At 34.1% G+C, this 20063-nt stretch overlaps 2 protein-coding genes across 6 annotated transcripts; one reads left to right on the top strand and one right to left on the bottom strand.

The window, feature by feature from the left end:
• Positions 1–1105: 1105 nt before the first annotated feature.
• LOC117927919 (ribose-phosphate pyrophosphokinase 4-like) lies at positions 1106–8645 on the bottom strand. Its single transcript, XM_034847682.1, has 8 exons — positions 8238–8645; positions 7344–7659; positions 7094–7189; positions 5957–6025; positions 4895–5023; positions 4287–4386; positions 3489–3680; positions 1106–1133 (listed from the first exon to the last, which is right to left on the bottom strand). The coding sequence occupies exons 1-7, from the start codon at positions 8591–8593 to the stop codon at positions 3547–3549; spliced, it is 1200 nt and encodes a 399-aa protein (XP_034703573.1). The 5' UTR covers positions 8594–8645; the 3' UTR covers positions 1106–1133; positions 3489–3546.
• A 3800-nt stretch (positions 8646–12445) lies between these two features.
• Positions 12446–19589, top strand: LOC117913055 (glutamate--glyoxylate aminotransferase 2). Of its 5 annotated transcripts, none has more exons than XM_034827971.1 (14): positions 12446–12835; positions 13598–13775; positions 15264–15329; positions 15482–15599; positions 16239–16320; positions 16420–16507; positions 16669–16827; positions 17193–17366; positions 17456–17587; positions 17965–18030; positions 18154–18218; positions 18640–18731; positions 18836–18992; positions 19290–19589. In XM_034827971.1, exons 2-14 carry the CDS (start codon positions 13659–13661, stop codon positions 19417–19419), a joined length of 1446 nt encoding a protein of 481 aa, XP_034683862.1. In that variant the 5' UTR covers positions 12446–12835; positions 13598–13658; the 3' UTR covers positions 19420–19589. The 5 variants fall into 5 exon arrangements, with proteins under 5 accessions (XP_034683862.1, XP_034683853.1, XP_034683844.1 ...); XM_034827962.1 differs by having other exon boundaries at positions 13595–13775; XM_034827953.1 differs by having other exon boundaries at positions 13592–13775.
• The last annotated feature ends 474 nt before the right edge of the window (positions 19590–20063 follow it).

The raw sequence follows: 20063 nt of genomic DNA, 5'->3' as shown, positions 1-20063 counted from the left end.
GGAACCCTTAATTGCAACGTCCCAATAGCCCAGTTAGTCAGGTAGTTGTACTGGAATGCAACCGTCAAGCCATGATGTTCGAGTGTAGTTTTCAGGAAAAAATAAAAGAAAAATGAAAGAGAGAAGGGAAAAAGAAAAACGTTTTGCATGCAATTTTCAATTGAAAGTGATAGTTAGAGTGGCGAATCCCTTTGGATGTCATATTCAACTGGAAACTCTTTTTAAATCTCATATTCATTCAAATGACGATAAAGTTGAGAAATTGGCCTGCCCCGAATCGAAAATTTGGGAGTGGTTGGCTGGAAGACTTTCGGCAAATAAATGAACAATGTTGTGTCGATTTTTGAGACCGTTGGCCATATTTGGACGATTGCCCCTCAAAATCTTGGAAAAATGAGAAGGAACTTGAAACATGGCGGGACAAACTGAGGTCTTTACCAGTAAACCACTCTTCACTTGTATATACACAAAATGTATATATATGGCTTTGTTTATCTTCCCTAAAACTTCTTTAAAAAACAAAATTTTAATTAAAAAATAAATAGATTTTAATTATTTCATCTTCAAATTCTATAAAACCATATGATAACCTAATGAGTTTTTAAATATATTTTATATAGAAATTAAATATAAATGAAGTTCATAAATAAAATTATAAATATAATAAAAAAAATAATCATATGAATATCATCATTTGTTTTATATCCTTAAATACATAAACTATCATTTTTAATATCAAATATGTTTAATGATATATATTGTATTGTCTTATTATAAATGTTATTAAAATAAAAAACAATTTCCATAGTTATCACTTACTTATCCATTGTCTTTTATAGAATTTTTTTTCCAAATTTTTCGTTTGATATTCCTAATATTTCAATAAAATCCAACCAATTTTCCGATAGCTTTGTCTTTGATGAAATCTCAACAAATATTTTTATTCAAACAGTTGTTCCGTCTTTGTAGAGAGTAAAAGACATCACAGTAAATTTAATTTGTCAGCAAAAGACAATTTGAATTTTTATTCTGGTTAAACCAAAGGTTATTATTCTACTGCCCCAAAGGTGCCAAGACTTGTAATGTGTAATTTTTGAATTTTTTCCCTCTTAAGTGCAACTCCCAAGTCTGCTCTAACTTAGAAGACTTTTCTCCATAGTACGGTAATTTTAAAAAGTTATGCTTAAATTATTGTAGTAGAAGAAATTATTATAAATATATGATAGTTTTTGCCACATAGGAAAAAGGAGATAGGAGAGAGGAGAGAGGGTGAACGGATAAATTTTTTTTAAACCAAAATCATCTTTTCAAATTTCAAAAGGCTTCAAATTTCAAAAGGGAAGAGACGAGTTCCATGAATATATATATATATATATATATATATAAAATTCCCAAATTTAAAAAAAAAAAAACAATTCCTCAAGGGAACTCGTCTCTTCAAGAGACGAGTTCCGATCGATTTTTTTTTTTAAAACCCAAATTAAAAAAAAAAAAATTCCTCAAAAAAAAAAAAAACAATTCCTCAAGGTAACTCATCTCTTGAAGAGACGAGTTCCCATGAAAATATATATATATATATATTTTAAATTCCCAAATTAAAAAAAAATAATAATTCCTCAATGGAACTCGTCTCTTCAAGAGACGGGTTCCCATGAAAATATATATATATATATATATATTTTAGGGAGCTCGTCTCTACAAGAGACGAGTTCCCATGAGGGATTTTTTTTATTTTTTATTTATATAATTTGGGATTTTTTTTTTTAAAATATAAAAATATATTTTTTTTCATGGGAACTCGTCTCTTCAGTTTAGGAATGACAACGGGGCGGGTTCGGGACGGGTCGCTCCTATCCCAACCCCGCCCCGTTTAGCAAAACCAATTCCCATCCCCGTCCCATTTAAAAAAAAAAATAAACGGGGCGGGGTGGGTATGGGAAATTCCCATACCGCCCCGCCCCGCCCCGTTTAGGTTTTTTTTTTTTTTTTTTTTTACTTTAAAAAATTTTAATTACATTAAAATAAATATATTTTATAAATAATAAAATTATTATATTTTTTATAACTTATTTTATTAAAAAAATTTATTATTATCTATATATTAAAAATATCAAAATTAAATTTTAAATTAAATTAATTTTAAAATTAAATTAAATTAAATTTTAAAATTAATTTTATATGTAAACGGGGCGGGGCGGGATGGGGCAATACCCGAACCCGGGTTTTAAAAAAAAATCCCAAACTCGTCCCAAACCCGTTTAATAAATTTTAACCCCGTCCCATTAGGGGCGGGGCGGGGCGGGTACCCGAAAAAACCCGCCCCGTTGCCATCCCTACTTCAGTTCCCTTGAGGAAATTTTTTTATTTTTTATAATTTGGGAATTTTTTTTCATGGAACCCGTCTCTTAGAGACGAGTTCCCTCTTGAGGAATTTTATTTTATTTTTTCTTTTTTGGGAATTTTCAAAAGACGAGTTCCCTTGACAAATTGTTTTTTTTTTTTTTTTTTTTTTAATTTGGAATTTTTAAAAATATATATTTTTTTTTTCATGGAACTCGTCTGTTAAAGAGACGAGTTCCTTGAGGATTTTTTTTTTTTTTTTTTTGGGAATTAAAAAAAAATCCATGGGAACTCTCTCTTGAAGAGACGGTTCCCTTGAGGAATTGTTTTTTTTTTTTTTTAATTTGGGAATTTTTTTTTAAAAAAAAACTTTTTTTTTCCATGGGAAATCGTCTCTTGAAAAGACGAGTTCCCTTGAGGAATTGCTTTTTTTTTTTTTCCTTTTTTTTAAAAATTTGTAAAAAGAAAAAATTTTACATGGGAACTCGTCTCTTGAAGAGACGAGTTCCTTGAGGAATTTTTTTTTTTTTTTTTAATTTTAGGAATTTGAAGAGACGAGTTCCCTTAAGGAGTTTTTTTTTTTTTTTTTTTTTTAAAATAATTTGGGAATTTAAAAAAATATATATATTTTATTTTCATAAGAACTCAAGAGACAAGTTCCATTGAGGAATTGTTTTTTTTTTTTTTTTTAATTTGGGAATTTTAAAAAAGAAGAGACGAGTTCCCTTAAGGAATTGTTTTTTTATGAGGAATTTTTTATGGAACTCGTCTCTCTTGAGGAATTTTTTTTTTTTAATTTGAGAATTTTTTTAAATATAAATATATATATATATATATATATTCATGGAACTCGTTGGAATTATTATTATTTTTTTTTAATTTGGGAATTTTTTTATAAAAAATATATATTTTTTTTTCATAGAACTCGTCTATTGAAGAGACGAGTTCCCTTTGAAATTTGATCTGATTTTGGTTTTAAAAAATTTATCCGTTCACCCTATCTCCTATCCCCTCTCTCCTACCCTCTCTCCTCTCTCCTATTTCCTCTCTCCTAGGTGGCAAAAACTACCATATATTTGTAATAACTTCTTCTACTACAATAATTTAAGCATAACTTTTTTAAATTACCGTACTATTGAGAAAAGTCCCTAACTTAGATGGTTACATGACCAAAAGAAAGAAAATGACGATGCTTTTAGGCCACTGTTATATCTGGAGGGTTGCTGCTATGGAACGAGCAAGGCTAAGAACTTCAAAAGGGGGTTTGTTCTTCACTTCCTTCACTGTCAAGGGGCATGAGTCTGTGATCCAGAAGTAGGTCAGCCCATTGGCAGGACACCCTGTATAAAACCAGAGAATAACAACGAAAAGAACAAGGATGAGAATATTTCACCATGGAGCAATTATAAAAGGGAAGAAGCAGGAAGGAAGGCCACACTAGAAAACATATAATAGAGAATCTACGGCATCAATGGTAGCATGCCCCACTAGCCTCCCAGAAATAAATTTGTAAACTATACACAGGGCCTGTTTGGATAGTATTTTGTTTTTGGATTTAGCAGCAGTAGAAGCAGAAGTAACTACTACTGCTGTCTGTTTGAATTGTATGTTTGGGAATTGTAATTTAAAAATGTTTTTATTAAAACTACTAAGGATAATTTTAATTAAAGAAAAATTTCCTTCCCAAGCATGAGTTTCTCTGTTTTTCCAAAAGGAAGGATAAATCATGCAGGGAAGTGTGGGGCTCATTACTCATATTTGAGAATTTAATCCAAACACCTTCAAAAGTTGTGTTTGTGTTTAGGATAAAAAAAAATTCTAAAAATTATGATCAGAAAAATAAGTTTAGCTAGACAGCACCACATGGTGATGGTTATCATTTCCATTTTGATATTTACTTACACCGGATGCACTAATTTACTAATGGAACTGAGATACATGCATACCTCCTTTATCTTCTCCAAAGCGTTGCCATGACCTATTGGGGAAGATCCCATGTGTCACATAGGCACTGATTTTTGCTGCTCCATGGGAGGCCAACACTTTCTGAAAACATGGAGATGATAGGGTAAGTATGATGCCTCAAATTAAAATAACCCATAGAAAAATAAGTCTCCTTTAATTGCATGAGGGTCCGGTTAGATAGTGGTGTTGCAAATAAACTATATTCAGATGCAAAGAAGAAGAATTAGCAAGCAAATTAGATCCATGTATGGACCAAACACAAATTTCAAGTTGAGCAAGTATCACTTCTCTGATCATCCAGACCAATAGAGATAAAAAGCATGATCATATTCCAATATTACTTTTTTAATCAAGCAGATCTCCATGGCACTCCATAATCAATCTTTCTAACAGATGAAGACAAATGAAAGATATAGAGTATTCAAACTTCCACATTTAAAAACACATAATCCTCATAAAAAAATTGAAACTTCATCCCATCCCAAAACCATTTGTATTGTCCTGATGTAGAATGATATAAGTCCAAGAAACAAAGTATACAGAAAGGTCAACACTTGGAGAACAGAATTATTTGCAAGGATTAGCCTACCTGGCATTCAATCAGAGTGCCACCAGATTGTACCAGATCATCAACAATGACAACATGGCGCCCTTTAGGATCTCCTTCCTTGATACGTACAATTCGTTGGTTACCTTCCCGAACTTTTGCACAAACAATCTGAGTATCAAGTGTATGATGAGTTATGAAGGTATAGTATAAAAAAAAAACTTTATCTAGTAAGACTGAAAAACAGACACAGGCATGTCTGCCAAAGAGATGGCGTCACACAGTTGAACACACGGTGTAGATGCTTCTTCACTTTGGGTTTCAAAGACAGGAAGGTGTTATGTAGTTATGAGACTTAAGTTTTCCATACACGTTATTTCATCCAAAATCATTGGAAACAGCATTACAAAATCCCCTTTGGAAGGTCCCTCATAGTACCCCAAGTGACAAAACACAGGTAAGGACCAAACACATCAATCCAACTATATAAATTCTTTCTGTGGTAAGAATAGTCTCCCGAACAATTCATCCAAAATCTAATTATTCTAAGATGCCAAATATTTAAGGCTAGAAACATTGAATCCATGCTGGCTTTCCTAACAATCAAAAACCATCCGTAGAGTAATGCAGTTAAAGCATAAGATATTTGCTTATCAGAAAAAGAAAGAAGAAAAAGGGAGAAATTAAAATAATAAAAAATAAAATAAAATAAATAAAAATAAAAAAACCTAAAGGATGAATATGTTCACCTATATGATCTCCATTTCCATCACTTTGTTCTAAGGTGGTCTTTAAGGAAAAAACCACAGGGAGATGTGCCAACTCAATGATCCAGGAAGTGGGTAAAAGAGATCAAATGTGAGTTAGATATTTAATCCAAACAGCCTTCTTTAGCCAAATAGCAACCAGATTGCTTATATAGGTCAAAACTAGTTTGAAGTGGATAAAATAGCACCATTAAAACACACAGAAATGGACACCTACAAAATGAAGGCTAACTTAAAATAATCTTGTACTTTATGCTAACTGTTTTAATGAAAATGGGTGTTCAAAATGATAATAAGCAGAGTATAGCACCCTTGTCACAAAGAGATAGGAAATTACCGTTGGGAAATGCTGCAGCTGCTTATGAAATCGTTTCCATGCACCATCATCAGGAAAAGCTATGGATATCTGAAAGGGAAAGAGAAAGAAAAGCAGCACAGTCGTCAGAAATGAGAAATGTTAAGTTGTCACTGTTCTTACTGACATCTGATTGTCATAGATGTGCCCAACTCCATAGTAAATTGCCTCTCATGAAATCTAATCTCCATACGAAGCTTGGGTTAATCCTTATTTTTGGTACATTGTACCATAGTTTTAAAAGGCGCACTTCAAGGCACAACCACCCCCTAATTATGGCACCTTGCTTGCCAAGATATGCACCTTATCTTAATTCATATTTGGAATCTTAATTTTTAAATGTTTGGACTTCAAGATATGCACCAAGATATGCACTTCAAGGTGAGCCTCGGCTACTTTACTTTTAAATGTTTGGAATCTTAATTTTTTATTAATTGGGCAGAATTTGGATCATATTTTATAAAATTCATATGCATCCCCGGTCAAGTCTCACTTTACTTAGGCAACGCCTTCTGTTGTGCCTTGCGCCTAAGCTATAAAAGACTTCTACACCTTAGGTGCACCTTGCACCTCTTAAAGCTATGCACTGTACACATTATTAGAACCTCAATTAACCCCTAAACTAAAATGCAAAAATAAAAGAAAACACCTCCATAACCAGTAATTTCACCAAAACACACAAATAAATAAATAAAAATGAAAAAAAAATCATAAAATTAACAGTAATTTGCTAGGTGTAAACTATGGGTCACTGATTTCAATACAGCGATATGATTGAAACTGTCGAATAAGAAAATAAAAACCACATTCAAGCTCTTTCAAGTTTCAAGGATAATGAAATCAGAAAGCACCACATAATGCCAGTTTGCAGTGTCAAAGTTTCTTGTTTACTATCCTAACAGGCCAACATAATTACAGATTCTAAGGACATGTACTTCTTCTCTGCTGCTTATACCAACCTATCTGCTTGTGTAGCCTCACAGAAGAATGCTTGTTTTTGGGTTTTCACAAACAAAGAGCATTCACTGTAGCTCCCAATTACAGAATAAAGCACCATCAAAGATCAAAGGAGAAATCATTAGACAAATATGGAACCAAAAGAATGGATCAACGTCTCACATTGTCAGAATCAGGAAGTTGTTGAAGCCTTGCTTTCAGCAATGGTATCCCACTATCAAAGCATGGAAGAATATTATCACCAAAGTAGAACCTCTCCTAAAATGCAACAAAACAAGGGAACAAAAACAGTCAGAAATTTGCCAAAATCAATGCAGCTGAAACAGAAAAGATCTGCAGAAATATATCACGATTGACAAGCATGAGTAAAAGAATGTTAAAACATCAATATTAGCAATCATTCAGAACCAACCTGCAAGGCATGGATATCAAAAGTTACTAAACTAGTAGGTCCTCCCCTTGAAATTGGTATATTTGACAAGATCCTAGCAAGAGTAAAAGCTGTTGCAATATCTCCCTCCTCCTCCATGCGCTCAGAAGTACCAGTGGGAAAAAAGGGAAGGACTAGTGTGAATGAGGAGATGAACAACTTAGGCAATGCATATATAACAGAGAGCTGCTCAAATATTACTCCTGGGGAACTAAATGAGGCTAGAAATGCTACATGCTGTCCGCGAATCCCTTGAGCATTAGATATGAATAAGTTGGGGAATCCATCTTCAAATGTCCTAACATATTATCCCACAACCATGTCAGGATCAAAAACTAGAACCAACTTCACCTTCATAATTCAGACACAAACAAATCCAAAAAAAATGGGAGAAACCCGGAAAACAGTACTCATTCATTCCTCCACATTTATCCATAGTATACATGTTACAATTGAACAAGAAGAAAAAAAATACCCAAAATAATAAAATATAAAGCGACTATTAGACTCAAATTCCATCAATGTATATAAATAGACCACAAGATGCCAAATGTACATGTGTATATATATATATAAGTATGTATGTATTTATATTTGGCTTATCGGGGCTCTGAAGAAGAATATGAAGTGTGCTTATAGACAAAGCAAAAAACGATTGAAGGAACTTAGTGAATACTAATTGTTCAAGAACCTCTTTTAGGAACCGCAGCGATTGAAAATACACATGTTAATGCTCGCGATCTCTTGTAATGTGGTTTAATTTCAATTGCTAACATACAATTGCGCGAGCATCCTCAACAAGTCGCAATTTCGAGAAAAAAACCTAGATCAAAATTCAAATATGGAAGAAGAGTCTGAACAGCAGCAAGTACGAACCTCCAGGTGATGCTACGAAGTTCAATGGCATCGGACTCGGCGGCGATTCGCTCGGCGAGCGCCTTCGTCTCTGCGCAGTAGAAAAGGCATACCTTCTTAGCATTCCTGGGAGAAGAAGTCAATGTGGCAGTGGAAGCCATTAGAACAGGACGAGGATTTGGAATTGTGGTGGAGTCGAATTCAACGGCCCATTTTTGGGGTTTTCCAAAGCTCGTGAGCTCGCATCGAAATCGAAACTTATCCTTCTTCAAGAACGGAATTAGCGGCAGAGTGAGAGTAGGCTTTAGGGTTTGGATGGGCGCCGAGAAGCTGCAGTGGAGAGGTGGCGCGGGCGACATGTGTTTCACTGCGAGCATCCTGGAGCTCCGGTGGTGGGCTGGACGAGTTTGACATGGGTTTTAAGAATCCACGTTGTAAATGGCGAAGCTAGTAAGATTGTTCCCACTTTTTTTTTTCCCTCTTTAGCCGTTTACTAAATGCGAAACAACGATGTCGTTTTAGTAATTTACCTATTAAAAATTTAAATGGCGAGCTTTTGAACATTAAAAATGGAGACACCTGCGGTTAAACTATATATTGTCACTACAAAGCATGATTGTTTGCTGTAATCTTACTTCCTGAATTTCAGCCCAATGGGTACCAAATTTTGTTTAGTAGACAGGAAAAAAATGGACGAAAACAAAATTAAGGTTAAAATCAATAAACTTTTGTTAAATTTTTTAAAAAAAATTTATTTTTCCCTCTTTTATCTATCCTATTAATTAAAGGGCTAGGAAGATTGATTTCTTGATTTTTCCCATTACTTTATCCCATAAATTTACTAAATTTATAGTCTATCTTCCTACATGGAATGTGCAAATTTTATCCCACTACCATATTTTAAGAATTTATGATTATTATTAAGGTTTAAAATTTAAACTCAAAAAGTAATGAAAGATTTTATAAGTTAAAAGTAGGAAGAAATGGGTAAATTCATTAACTACCTAATTATCAGCCTCTTAATTTGAACAATACGATCTCAAGAGCCTCTTTGGTAGGCACCTTGCACCCATGAGGGCTCAAGGAGTAAGGCAAGGTAGATATCAAGGCTTATAATGGGTCATGAGCGGGTTAGGTGGTGCTGAGAGGGACAACACACATTATAATTGAGAGAAACAACACACATTATGGTTGAGAGGGACAACACGCATTATGGTAATCTATAAAACACAATTCAACATATTGCAGCATGTAGCATGACCCTTCTGGACCAAAATTTAAGTGTTGAATTTTGGAATGTTGGTATTTATTTTTCTTAAAAGAGGAAGCTTTAAAAAGAGTATCCAAGTGGAATTTTTATTTTTTGGATTTTCCATAACTAATGAAAAAATCATCATGTTTCCTCGAGCACCCTTGATGTCTCCTCCAAGTACCTTGGAAATAGGTGGTTTTTTTTTTTTTGTGGGAAAGGGCTGTGCATAACTTAAAGGATGCAACTTGGCTTGAACTTTGACCACCCTAAGGATACATGATGTGAGGCCTCAAATATGGGTTAAGTAGACAAATGAGCCTTTCTAACACCCATACACGAGTATAGTGCCAAGTAGTGGTGTACAATCTATGGCTACAATGATTTGAGGCGCAAGGTGCAATAGTGACTCCCCCTTTAGATGGCTTGGCACAATGGTGCAATGTCTTATGCAAGGAGATGACTTGTCATGAGCACAAGATGATGATTCATTGCCATACTAAAATGAGTTAATTTAGATGAGGTTTGGTGTTGTAGCAAGATAGACTTACTCAAACATGATGGTGCATGGCTAACATGGGACAAGAGTTTGGGGCATGACATGCTAACTCTTGTCACATGTAAGGCATGACAAAGTCTTGCAGAGGGTTATCCCATGGACAACAACACTAATGTGCCAAAGGCACAAGGATATGGCATAATGCATATGTATCATATTGTAGCCTAAGGCACACTAATGCATTAGATCATGGGTTGTCTACAAAGATGAGTATGTATGGGCAAGTTGACTGAGAATTATATAATTGCCAATTTGAATTCAAACATCATGATGTTTGAATTCAAAATAAAGTAGAAGGAAGCATCCTTTAGAAATAAATAGGCTCTCCCATTGTCTAAAAGGATTAGATGGTGTAAAATTGGTGGATTTAAATTCTTCGAGTTAGGCAAAAATCCAAGCATTGGGACACTTGGAGAAAATTTTGCAATCTTTTTTGTATTGAGAAATAAAACAAGTAGGGAAGTCTTTCCCATTTATCTAGTGAGTTGTTTCTGCATTTGTTGGTTAATGATTGTTGAGATAAGACCGAACTTAGTGTCACATTTCACAAAATAATTGTTACAGATTTTGTATGTGATACTAATCCACTAAACTATTTGAAAAAATTGAGAAAATTTCATCAAAATATCTCTTCTCGAGCATAAGGATGATTTACTTTTTATTATGGAAAGAAAACAAGGTAAAAAAAAAAGTTTGGGAAATAATACCTAGTTGTATTTGGTATAAAAAGCATTTTCTACTTATCATTTTTTATTTTCATTTTCTAAAAATAGTTTTCATTTCCTTTTTCTTTAAATGTGTTTGATTAAGATAAGTAAAAACCATTTTTAGAAAATAAAATTTATACTATCGGGTTTGGTTTGAAGTTTATATATATATGTTTGGTTATTTGATTAAAATGATAATTGAAAACCTAATTTTGAAAATCAAATCCTTTATCAATTTTTGGCCACATTTTAATAAAAATGATTTCATTCTTTTTTATTTTTTAATAAAAATAATAATTTCTTTTAAAATGTACATGTAAATACTTTAAATAAATAAATGTATTTACGTTAAAAATGAGTTACTTTTCAAATAAAAATATAGAAGATGTTAAATTCAAGTATCATTTTTATCCGATTAAATCATATATATATATATATATATATATATAAAAGCGAGTCTTGCCATTAACACGATTAAACCCTTAAAACTTTTAGAAAAAGAAATTTCAAAATTATTATTATTATTATTTATAAGGAAGCAACCATCTAAAGTAAACTAGGGCAGCATTTGAAAGTGCTAAAAAGAATTCCACCTGAAAAAGCCTATACACGATTCACAGTCCTTTCCCTCTTTATCAATTACCAAGCTTGCTAATCGATGAAGACGGCATGATATTATCAACATCTCATGAGTCATGACTCAAGAAGTTCCTCCACCAACTTCATGTGCCATATGCAATTTGTTTTGAGAGCTGAACCGCCTTCCTAATGGGTTCACCATTTAGAGTGAATTCATTACTCTTACACATGCTTCAACCCTTCCCTACGAAGCACGATGATTCCGAAATTGAGGTTACCTTTGAAAACTATTCTTAAAAATACTTTTTTTTTAGAATATAAAATGTTCTAGGTAGAATTATTTTTAAAATATACTGTTTTAAAAAATAATTATATAAGTATAGATAATAATTATTAAAAAGAAATTATTATAGATAAAAATTATTTAAAAAATAAATAAATTAACAATATTGTAAATTATTAAATAGACTTGTATTAAAAAATCTCCGATACAAGGATATGCTTTGTCAACTCGTCATCAGCTTTGAGTTTATCCAATGCTATTTGGTAAGGCATTGGGCCTTGAGTTAAGAGTCTAAGACATAGTTAGTGATGTGAGGAATGTGCCTTGGTTCGTGTATAATTTATTTGATCCATGTCAGACATCCTTTTGAATTTGCTTCCCTTCCCATTTTTTTAATTAAGATCTATATCCTTTCCACTTGTTTTTTAATTTCCAAGTTTATCAGTTACAGAAATGATAGAGATGAGGTGGCTGTATCATCATCTTATTGCTTCACACCTGTCATGCCAAATTTTATAAATATTTAGGCCAAATGTATTAGCACCAGGGTCAAAGCGCATAAGATCAAGATTAATGTTAAATTCAAATTTAAAAATTGACTATTAAAAAATGACGTGACGTAATTAATCACATTTCCCGATAGATACCTCTTCAATCGGCACCTATTTTTCTATGGTAAGGGTCTGTCTTATCCTTATGAAGGTGGATTTGTTTTTATGAATAAATAAAAGAAAGCGCAACGCACCTACATCTGGTTAGTCCCTAACACAGCCCAAGTTGGGCCTGAACCCTCTAGTATAAAAATGTGGCAAGAATATAGCACAAATGCACGTGAGAACGCGAGAGAGAGAGTGAGAGCCAAAGAACCAAACAATCTCTTCCGAAGAGCCAGCAATTCTCAACCGCTTAACCCCCAGAAGGAGATACGTGTGAAAGGGAGAGGACGAGCCAGAAGTCTCATTATCTACCAAGAGCCCGTCGTTTGAAGCTGCACCACACCTCTGTATCAGCTTTATCCCCTTATATTTATTCTGCCATTCCCCTATTAATCCATCTACAAATTTTCAGTGGCTGTGGTGTTGCTCAGTCAATGCCTCATAACTTCTATTCATAATACGACAAAGGGGCTATAGTGTTTTAGGCAGACTTATACTCTTACTTTGCTTCCTGGCCATTCTGCACAGCACTTGGGCTTCCACTCCAACGGCCACACCCCGTCTCACCGCCAACCCAACATCAAAGGTAGTTGCTATTTTGACAGTAAATGAAATATAGATTGGGCAGATGATAAATCCGATCAAATTGGGTTAAGGTTCTGTTGAATGGGTATTGTTTTCTTTTATCACTGTTTATGGAATTTGTGTTGAAATTCTATTTTTTGTTCTCTGATTCGTGGAATTCTGTCGTGCTTCTTGATGGGTTTTGTTTTCTGGGACTGATGTTTCGATTAGAGGGTGTAGACTTGTTTCAAGTTTGATTTGACTGGATATTGGTGTTTTTGTGCCTTAATTTCCAGTAATTTTCATTGAATTTGCGCTGTGTTAAAATGTGTTCATGCACTGGTTGGAGTCTTTTGCCTCTGTTTACAATTTTTTTCTGAGTTTGATGGTGTATCGACTTTGATGAGTTCTACTGGTTTTCAGTGTCCTTTTGATGATCCCTGCCATTTGTATGGTGAACTGTGAGAAAGATCTTTCAGTGATTTTCTCTACTTATAAATGGCTTCATATCACATTATTAATTCGTGGCGATTGATTTTTGATACTCCTTGCTTGGAAAGTATTGGTTGGACAATTTGAATCTAGAGATTTTGGGATATCCAAATGGGTCAATCTTTAAGATGATAAAGACCATTGTAGCCATGCCCATATTTCGATTATTTACTTTCAAATGTTCATAGATGTAGACATAATTTTCAATGGAGATACTTTTTCTTCATAATTTTTGTTCTACCTTTTTATCAATGTAGTGACATTTGTCTGAAAATTCCCAACTTAGTAGCAGAGTTAGTTCAAGAGGCTGCTGCGTATTTGAGTGCCGCCAATAAGACAACAGCTGATCCATCATGTCGCATAAGGGACTAGACTATGAGACACTGAATGAAAACGTGAAGAAGGTTCAATATGCTGTTAGGGGCGAGTTGTATCTTCGTGCTTCTGAGCTTCAGAAGGAAGGGAAAAAGGTAACATAATTCTGTTGCCTGTTTGAGGACTTAGTATCCATTCACATGTTTCCAGTTATAACCCTTTTCTCGATGCTGGAAATTCCTAACTTTAGAACTTGCACATGGTTTTGGGACATTGGCAGGAACACCCATTCTGAACTTTGATCATTAACTTTCTTTCAATTATGCAATGAACCAGATGTTTATTATAGCTTGTAATGAGTTTATAGTGGAGCAGCTACCTTACTAGATCTTTGCTTTCCACTTGCATAGGTATATTTGTATTGATTGGTAACCTTTTTCCCATGCAACTGGATGTGAAACCTCCCCATCCCTAGCCCAACCCTTTGCTGTCAGAGCATTTTGGGTGACATCTCTATCGCACTTGCAGTTTGTTACCTGATATTTTTTGCTTTTCACCCTTTACGATTATTAACACATGGGATTGGATTGCTATTTAACAAGTTCAATATTCTTTAAGTGATCCAAAGGCAAACTATTTCTTTCCTTTTATGATGCACACATTTATTGAGAGTCACATTTTTCTTTTAGACTTTTAAGAAGTGAAGGACTTCCTAGCAAGATTTGACACTTAGGTGGTGTTTGTTTTTTTACTTAATTCTAAATAGAACTTTAATGCTTAATAGTGTTAAATATTAAGTTGTTTGTTTTTGTAGTATTTTATTTCTATTAAGTATTAATAAGTAAAAAAAACCAATATGTTATTTTTTCTATTTAGAAAAAGCTACATATTTTGGCTTTTTCTATTTAGTAAAAAGTTTATAATAAGTCATGAAAAAGTAGAAAAACAAATAACCTAAATTCTAAAACTAAATTGCTTTCAGTAAAAAGCCAAAAAAACAAACACCACCTTAGTCTATCATGAGGATATTGCTTATATCAAATGTGAAAATTGGTTTTATTCCTCCATCAAACTCAATTAAAATATCTTTGTCCGGTCCCAAACAACATGTCTATTAAACGTTGGATTGATTTCATTCACCTTCCCTAATGCTTTGGTTAAATGCACCTGACCCCATTGATTTAAAATTTCATCAAATACCACCTCTTTCTTTTTCATTTGTTTTTTACTCACCTCCCATCTCACTCAAAATAAGTGAGGTATTTGATAAAATTTCAAATCTATGGAAACTAGTTGTATTTAGCCAAATCCTGAGGGGAGGTGATTGAAATTAACCCTGTGGGTATTTGATCAAGATCCAGTTTGTTTTAATACTACTTGCGTATATTTATTTTATAACCTCCCAAAAAATAATAGAATTGGGTAATTTTAAAGTACTTTATATCGGGCAACATATTTGCAAGTGTTGTATTCGTCCAAAAATCTGGGATTAATAGATTGCTATTTATGTATGGTATTTTAGACCATTTAGAACATCAAGAGGGCATTGGATTTTGCATTCTTTTTGAGGTTAAATGAATCAAAATAATTTAATTTTTCATATTTGATATTGTTTTGATTATTTTCTAATTACCTGTCTACAGATTATTTTCACAAACGTGGGCAACCCTCATGCTCTAGGACAGAAACCACTGACTTTTCCTCGCCAGGTCCACAACAACTGTATTTCTATTTTTTTCTGTTTTTCTACTTTAGGAGCTACTCTTATCTACATTGCCAAGTTTATTAACCTGAATTCTTTGGGTTGCATGTGTAAGGCTCACTATGAGTTGGTCTTGAACCATGAAAATGCTTGTTGCAGGTGGTTGCTCTATGCCAAGCTCCATTTCTATTAGATGATCCTAATGTAGGACTCGTATTCCCAGCAGATGCAATTGCAAGAGCTAAACACTACCTTTCATTGACTTCGGGTGGTCTAGGTAACCTATTTGACTTCTTTTATGCAATACTCCTATGGAAAAGGATTAACTACACTCAGCTTTTGAGGAGTTATAATTTCCTTGTATTCTACATGTGTTCCTCCCTCTCTCTGTCTCTATCTCTCACTCTCTCTTGTGATTTTTTATTTTGGACTGTTGGGACATTTAACCAACTAAATAACAGTGCCTTATTCCATATATTCAGGTCTCCTTACCATGTCAATTTGTTAGAGAGGATAACTTGAGTTAAAACATGAATTTGAACCATCATTTTTCTACTAATTCTATATCCTCATTGGCCTCTGTCTTCCTCTAAAGGAGCTTTTTAAGTGGTGGCTACTGAATATCTCTGCTCACACCATAAATCTTATCTAAATATATCAAAACCATGGTATGATCTACACTTCATTGCATCTTATCTTTTCAACTTTTTCTCTTATTCTTGTTGACATCATTACCTCACCTTCACCTATCATGTGGACATGCAAGCACTAAATTCCCCACATTCTTTGCTTTAATAATTGATACAATTGATTTAGAAGTTATTGGATAAAGTTTCCATTTATTTTATTGAAAATTAGAGGCTCTGTCAACAGACTATGAACTGAACAGTTTGTTTTTTCTTTATAAAATGATCAGGTGCTTATAGTGACTCTCGAGGTCTTCCTGGAATAAGGAAGGAAGTGGCAGAGTTCATTGGGAGGCGTGATGGGTATCCAAGGTGATAATGCTAAATATCCTTAACTTTCAATTGATTGGTCTAAACATTGGTTCTAAAGTTCTAAATTGAAAGCGGTTATTGCTCTTTGACCAATAACAGTGATCCAGAGCTCATATTTCTCACGGATGGTGCCAGCAAAGGAGTAATGCAGATTTTGAATACAATTATCCGTGGTGAAAGGGATGGGGTAATGGCCTTTTCTAAGTTGGATTTGCAAGCATGATTCTCCAACAAGTTTCTTCTTCGTCATTTCCTTTTCTTTTTTCTCTTATCTCTGGTTACACCAAGGGTGCTTGTGTTCCAAAGCCATTCCCATATATCTATTGACTATTACCTGTGTATTGCAAGATTTTGGTTCCTGTCCCACAATATCCGCTTTACTCAGCTGCAATATCTCTCTATGGTGGTTCTCTTGTTCCATATTATCTGGAAGAGACAGCAAACTGGGGTCTTGATGTAAATAACCTTCACTCGTCAGTTGCAGCAGCTCGCTCCAAAGGAATAACTGTAAGTATGCTTTTCTTTTTTCTCTGAAGTGAAAGAATGTTGAGAAACTTGCCTAATAACATGAATGGATGAACAAGAGGGAGGTGAGCTTAATTGAATTCAATAAGCCAGTGAAATACAAAAATTTGCCTTTTCTTGGTGCTGACAATCTAGAAAAAGCTAAGTTCTCTTGGCCAGTTTTATGGGATGCGTATTCTCCAAAATTCATTTTTTATCTTGTGATGTTGTTCTCTTCCTCTCTGCTAAGATATGACTGTATCTAGTTTTCTTTGGGTCTTTGTATTCATTGGCTGAACTGCTTACTGTCATTTTTGGAAATTCTTTTTATCACCTAGTCAATATCTTATATAGTCAAATGTGATCAGGTCCGAGCAATGGTGATTATAAACCCTGGAAATCCTACTGGTCAGTGTCTTAGTGAAGCCAATTTAAAAGAAATATTGCACTTCTGTTACCAAGAAAACTTAGTCTTGCTTGGAGATGAAGTTTACCAACAGAATATTTACCAGGATGAGCGCCCTTTTATCAGTGCTAGAAAGGTATGGTGCTGTTATGAAATTAACTATTCCTGGGTCTTTACCTGGAGACTATCTTGAATTTATACCGTATTTTCCTCCAACCCTGAAAGGTTTTGATGGACATGGGCCCACCCATAAGCAAGGAGCTCCAGCTTGTTTCTTTCCACACAGTCTCTAAAGGATATTGGGGTGAATGTGGACAGCGTGGTGGATACTTTGAGATGACCAACATTCCTCCACAGGTTTGCCTTTCTATAATTGTTAAAAAAATTTCTTGTATTTGTGTTGCAAGTCGTGCATTTTGAGCAAATACCAGAGTTCAACAAAATGGTATAATTATTGATACATATTTCCTATTCATGTTCTGACAATCAGATAAAAATTAAATTTACATGGCACTATATGAGAACAAAAATTATATACATATGTAATAGAAATTAAAGAAAGAATAAAAAAAATGTTAGAATTATCTTACGTTTTCAAAGTGAACTAATTTATTTTCATGATAAAGCAGTCTTCTTATTGTTGGAAAATGAAATTCAAGCACAATTGAAATTCCTTCTATTTAAACAGTGTTTAAACAATTGGTGCTAATTTGTATCATCAAATGATGTTGCAGACTGTTGATGAGATTTATAAGGTTGCATCAATATCACTCAGTCCAAATGTCCCTGGGCAGATATTTGTAAGTTGGAGTCTAATATTTTATTTTGTGGCATTCTGTTCATTGAACTGGATACTCTCATTTCCTCTGTTCACACCATTATTTCTGAGATATGTTTTCATATTTTCTTCTTTCCTTTTACAGTTAGGTGTCATGGTCAATCCACCTACACCTGGAGATATTTCATATCTGCAATTTATGAGAGAGAGGTATATATGCTCATGGAAGATTCATATCTCTATCATGTCATTGCCTGTACTCCCATAAAATAAACCCATACAAACTGAGGAAGTCTTTCTGCTCTTTTAATGACACTTTCATGGGATTAGTCCTTTCTAAGATAGAAACAAGTGGTAACAAGCATTTTAGAATCATCGAGGAGTATTCTGAAATATAAGAAAACAGTTCACAAGAATTTTTTATTTATTTATTAAATAGCAACATATTCACTTTTTCATTGAAATAATTCCAATCCTATGAGTTGATTCTGGACCTTTTTGTTTTCTAACTGAATGCTTAGAAGTGTAGGATGGTTTAGATGTTGGGATGTTGATATCCTGAGTTGCACACCCTGAAATGGCTTTTCTTGAGTGGTGAATGATAGTGTGTTATGAATTATGAAACCTGCAGCAAAGGTATCCTTGAGTCACTGAGGAGAAGGGCACAGATAATGACTGATGGATTCAACAGTTGCAGAAATGTAGTTTGTAATTTCACAGAAGGTAAAAAATTGCTCTTCCAAAGATTACATTTTATTTTCATGCAATTTGTGAGATGCTTTTTCAATATTTAAAAGTTGGTTGATTAATGAGAAAAATGGTTTCAGGGGCCATGTATTCATTCCCTCAAATAAGATTGCCACCAAAAGCTATTGAGGCTGCCAAAAAGGCTGGTAAAGTCGCTGATGTTTTCTACTGCCTCAAGCTCTTGGAAGCCACTGGAATTTCCACTGTCCCTGGTTCAGGATTTGGACAGAAAGAAGGGTAATTTTTTCCCTCGTTTCTTCCATTGTAATTTCAACAACTGTCTTCTCATTCCTTTCACAATGCTGCTTCTACTTGCGTGAAACCTTTCATGTTACTGATAGGTGCTCGTACCACAAAACTCATACAGAAATTGGTTTTAACCACCATCTATCCTAAAGTAAAAACTGATATCGTATGGGTAGTGAGAACCCGATGAAGTTCTAAAGGGTGCTTTTATGTTTAATGGAGAGAAAAAAGAGGGAACTTTATAATTGTGTATTTTTCAACAACTTACTATAACCTTTTTGTGTCTAGGGTCTTCCACTTAAGGACAACCATCTTGCCAGCTGAGGAAGACATGCCTGCAATTATGGAAAGCTTCAAGAAGTTCAATGATGAGTTCATGGAACAATATGAAGACCATAGAGGCTATTCAAGGATGTAAGGAGGATGCTTCAAATTTAGTGACTTGTAACTATATTCTTTGGCATAGCAAGCCATTTAACATATGATCCTTAAACTTGTGTCCTCTCTATATACTTGGCTTATAGACTTCTACTCTTGAAGATTTAACCACTACTCTGTCCATATCATCTTTCTATATTTGGTTGTCTATGATTCACATCATCATTGAACCACTTCAATATGCTAGAGAGGTAACTGCACCCTTAACTTGAGCCATTTGCCTGACCAAATGCTAGGCCAGAAATTAAATAGGTTGAATAACCCTGCATATTTTATCGCTTTCAGATAAGCAAAATCCATCTGCGTTTAGTGTCTCATCTCGAAAGGAGGGTTGTGGTTGGCGAAATGCCGTAGTAAAATCTTATTATGTCCTGATGTAAAAACTAACAACTGATTGTTGGCATAGGCTTTAGTACTCTTCATTGTCTCTACTACAGAATGATCTCTCCTGATACCTGTTAGAAATGTAGGGTTCGTCTGGTAACGTTTTCCAAAACAATTTTTTTTTTTTATAGCAGTAGCTCTTTTTCTTTTTATTTTGTTGTGATGCCCTCCAGACGGGAGGGAGAGACCTCTTGAATTTCTTGCTGAACCTGATCCGAATAAGACGCTTCCGCCTACATA

The sequence above is a fragment of the Vitis riparia genome, chromosome 1, assembly GCF_004353265.1.
Source record: "Vitis riparia cultivar Riparia Gloire de Montpellier isolate 1030 chromosome 1, EGFV_Vit.rip_1.0, whole genome shotgun sequence".
In the NCBI taxonomy this organism is placed as follows: Eukaryota; Viridiplantae; Streptophyta; class Magnoliopsida; order Vitales; family Vitaceae; genus Vitis; species Vitis riparia.
The sequence above is the reverse complement of the archived record's forward strand: the minus strand, read 5'-3'. Positions and strand labels throughout refer to the sequence as shown.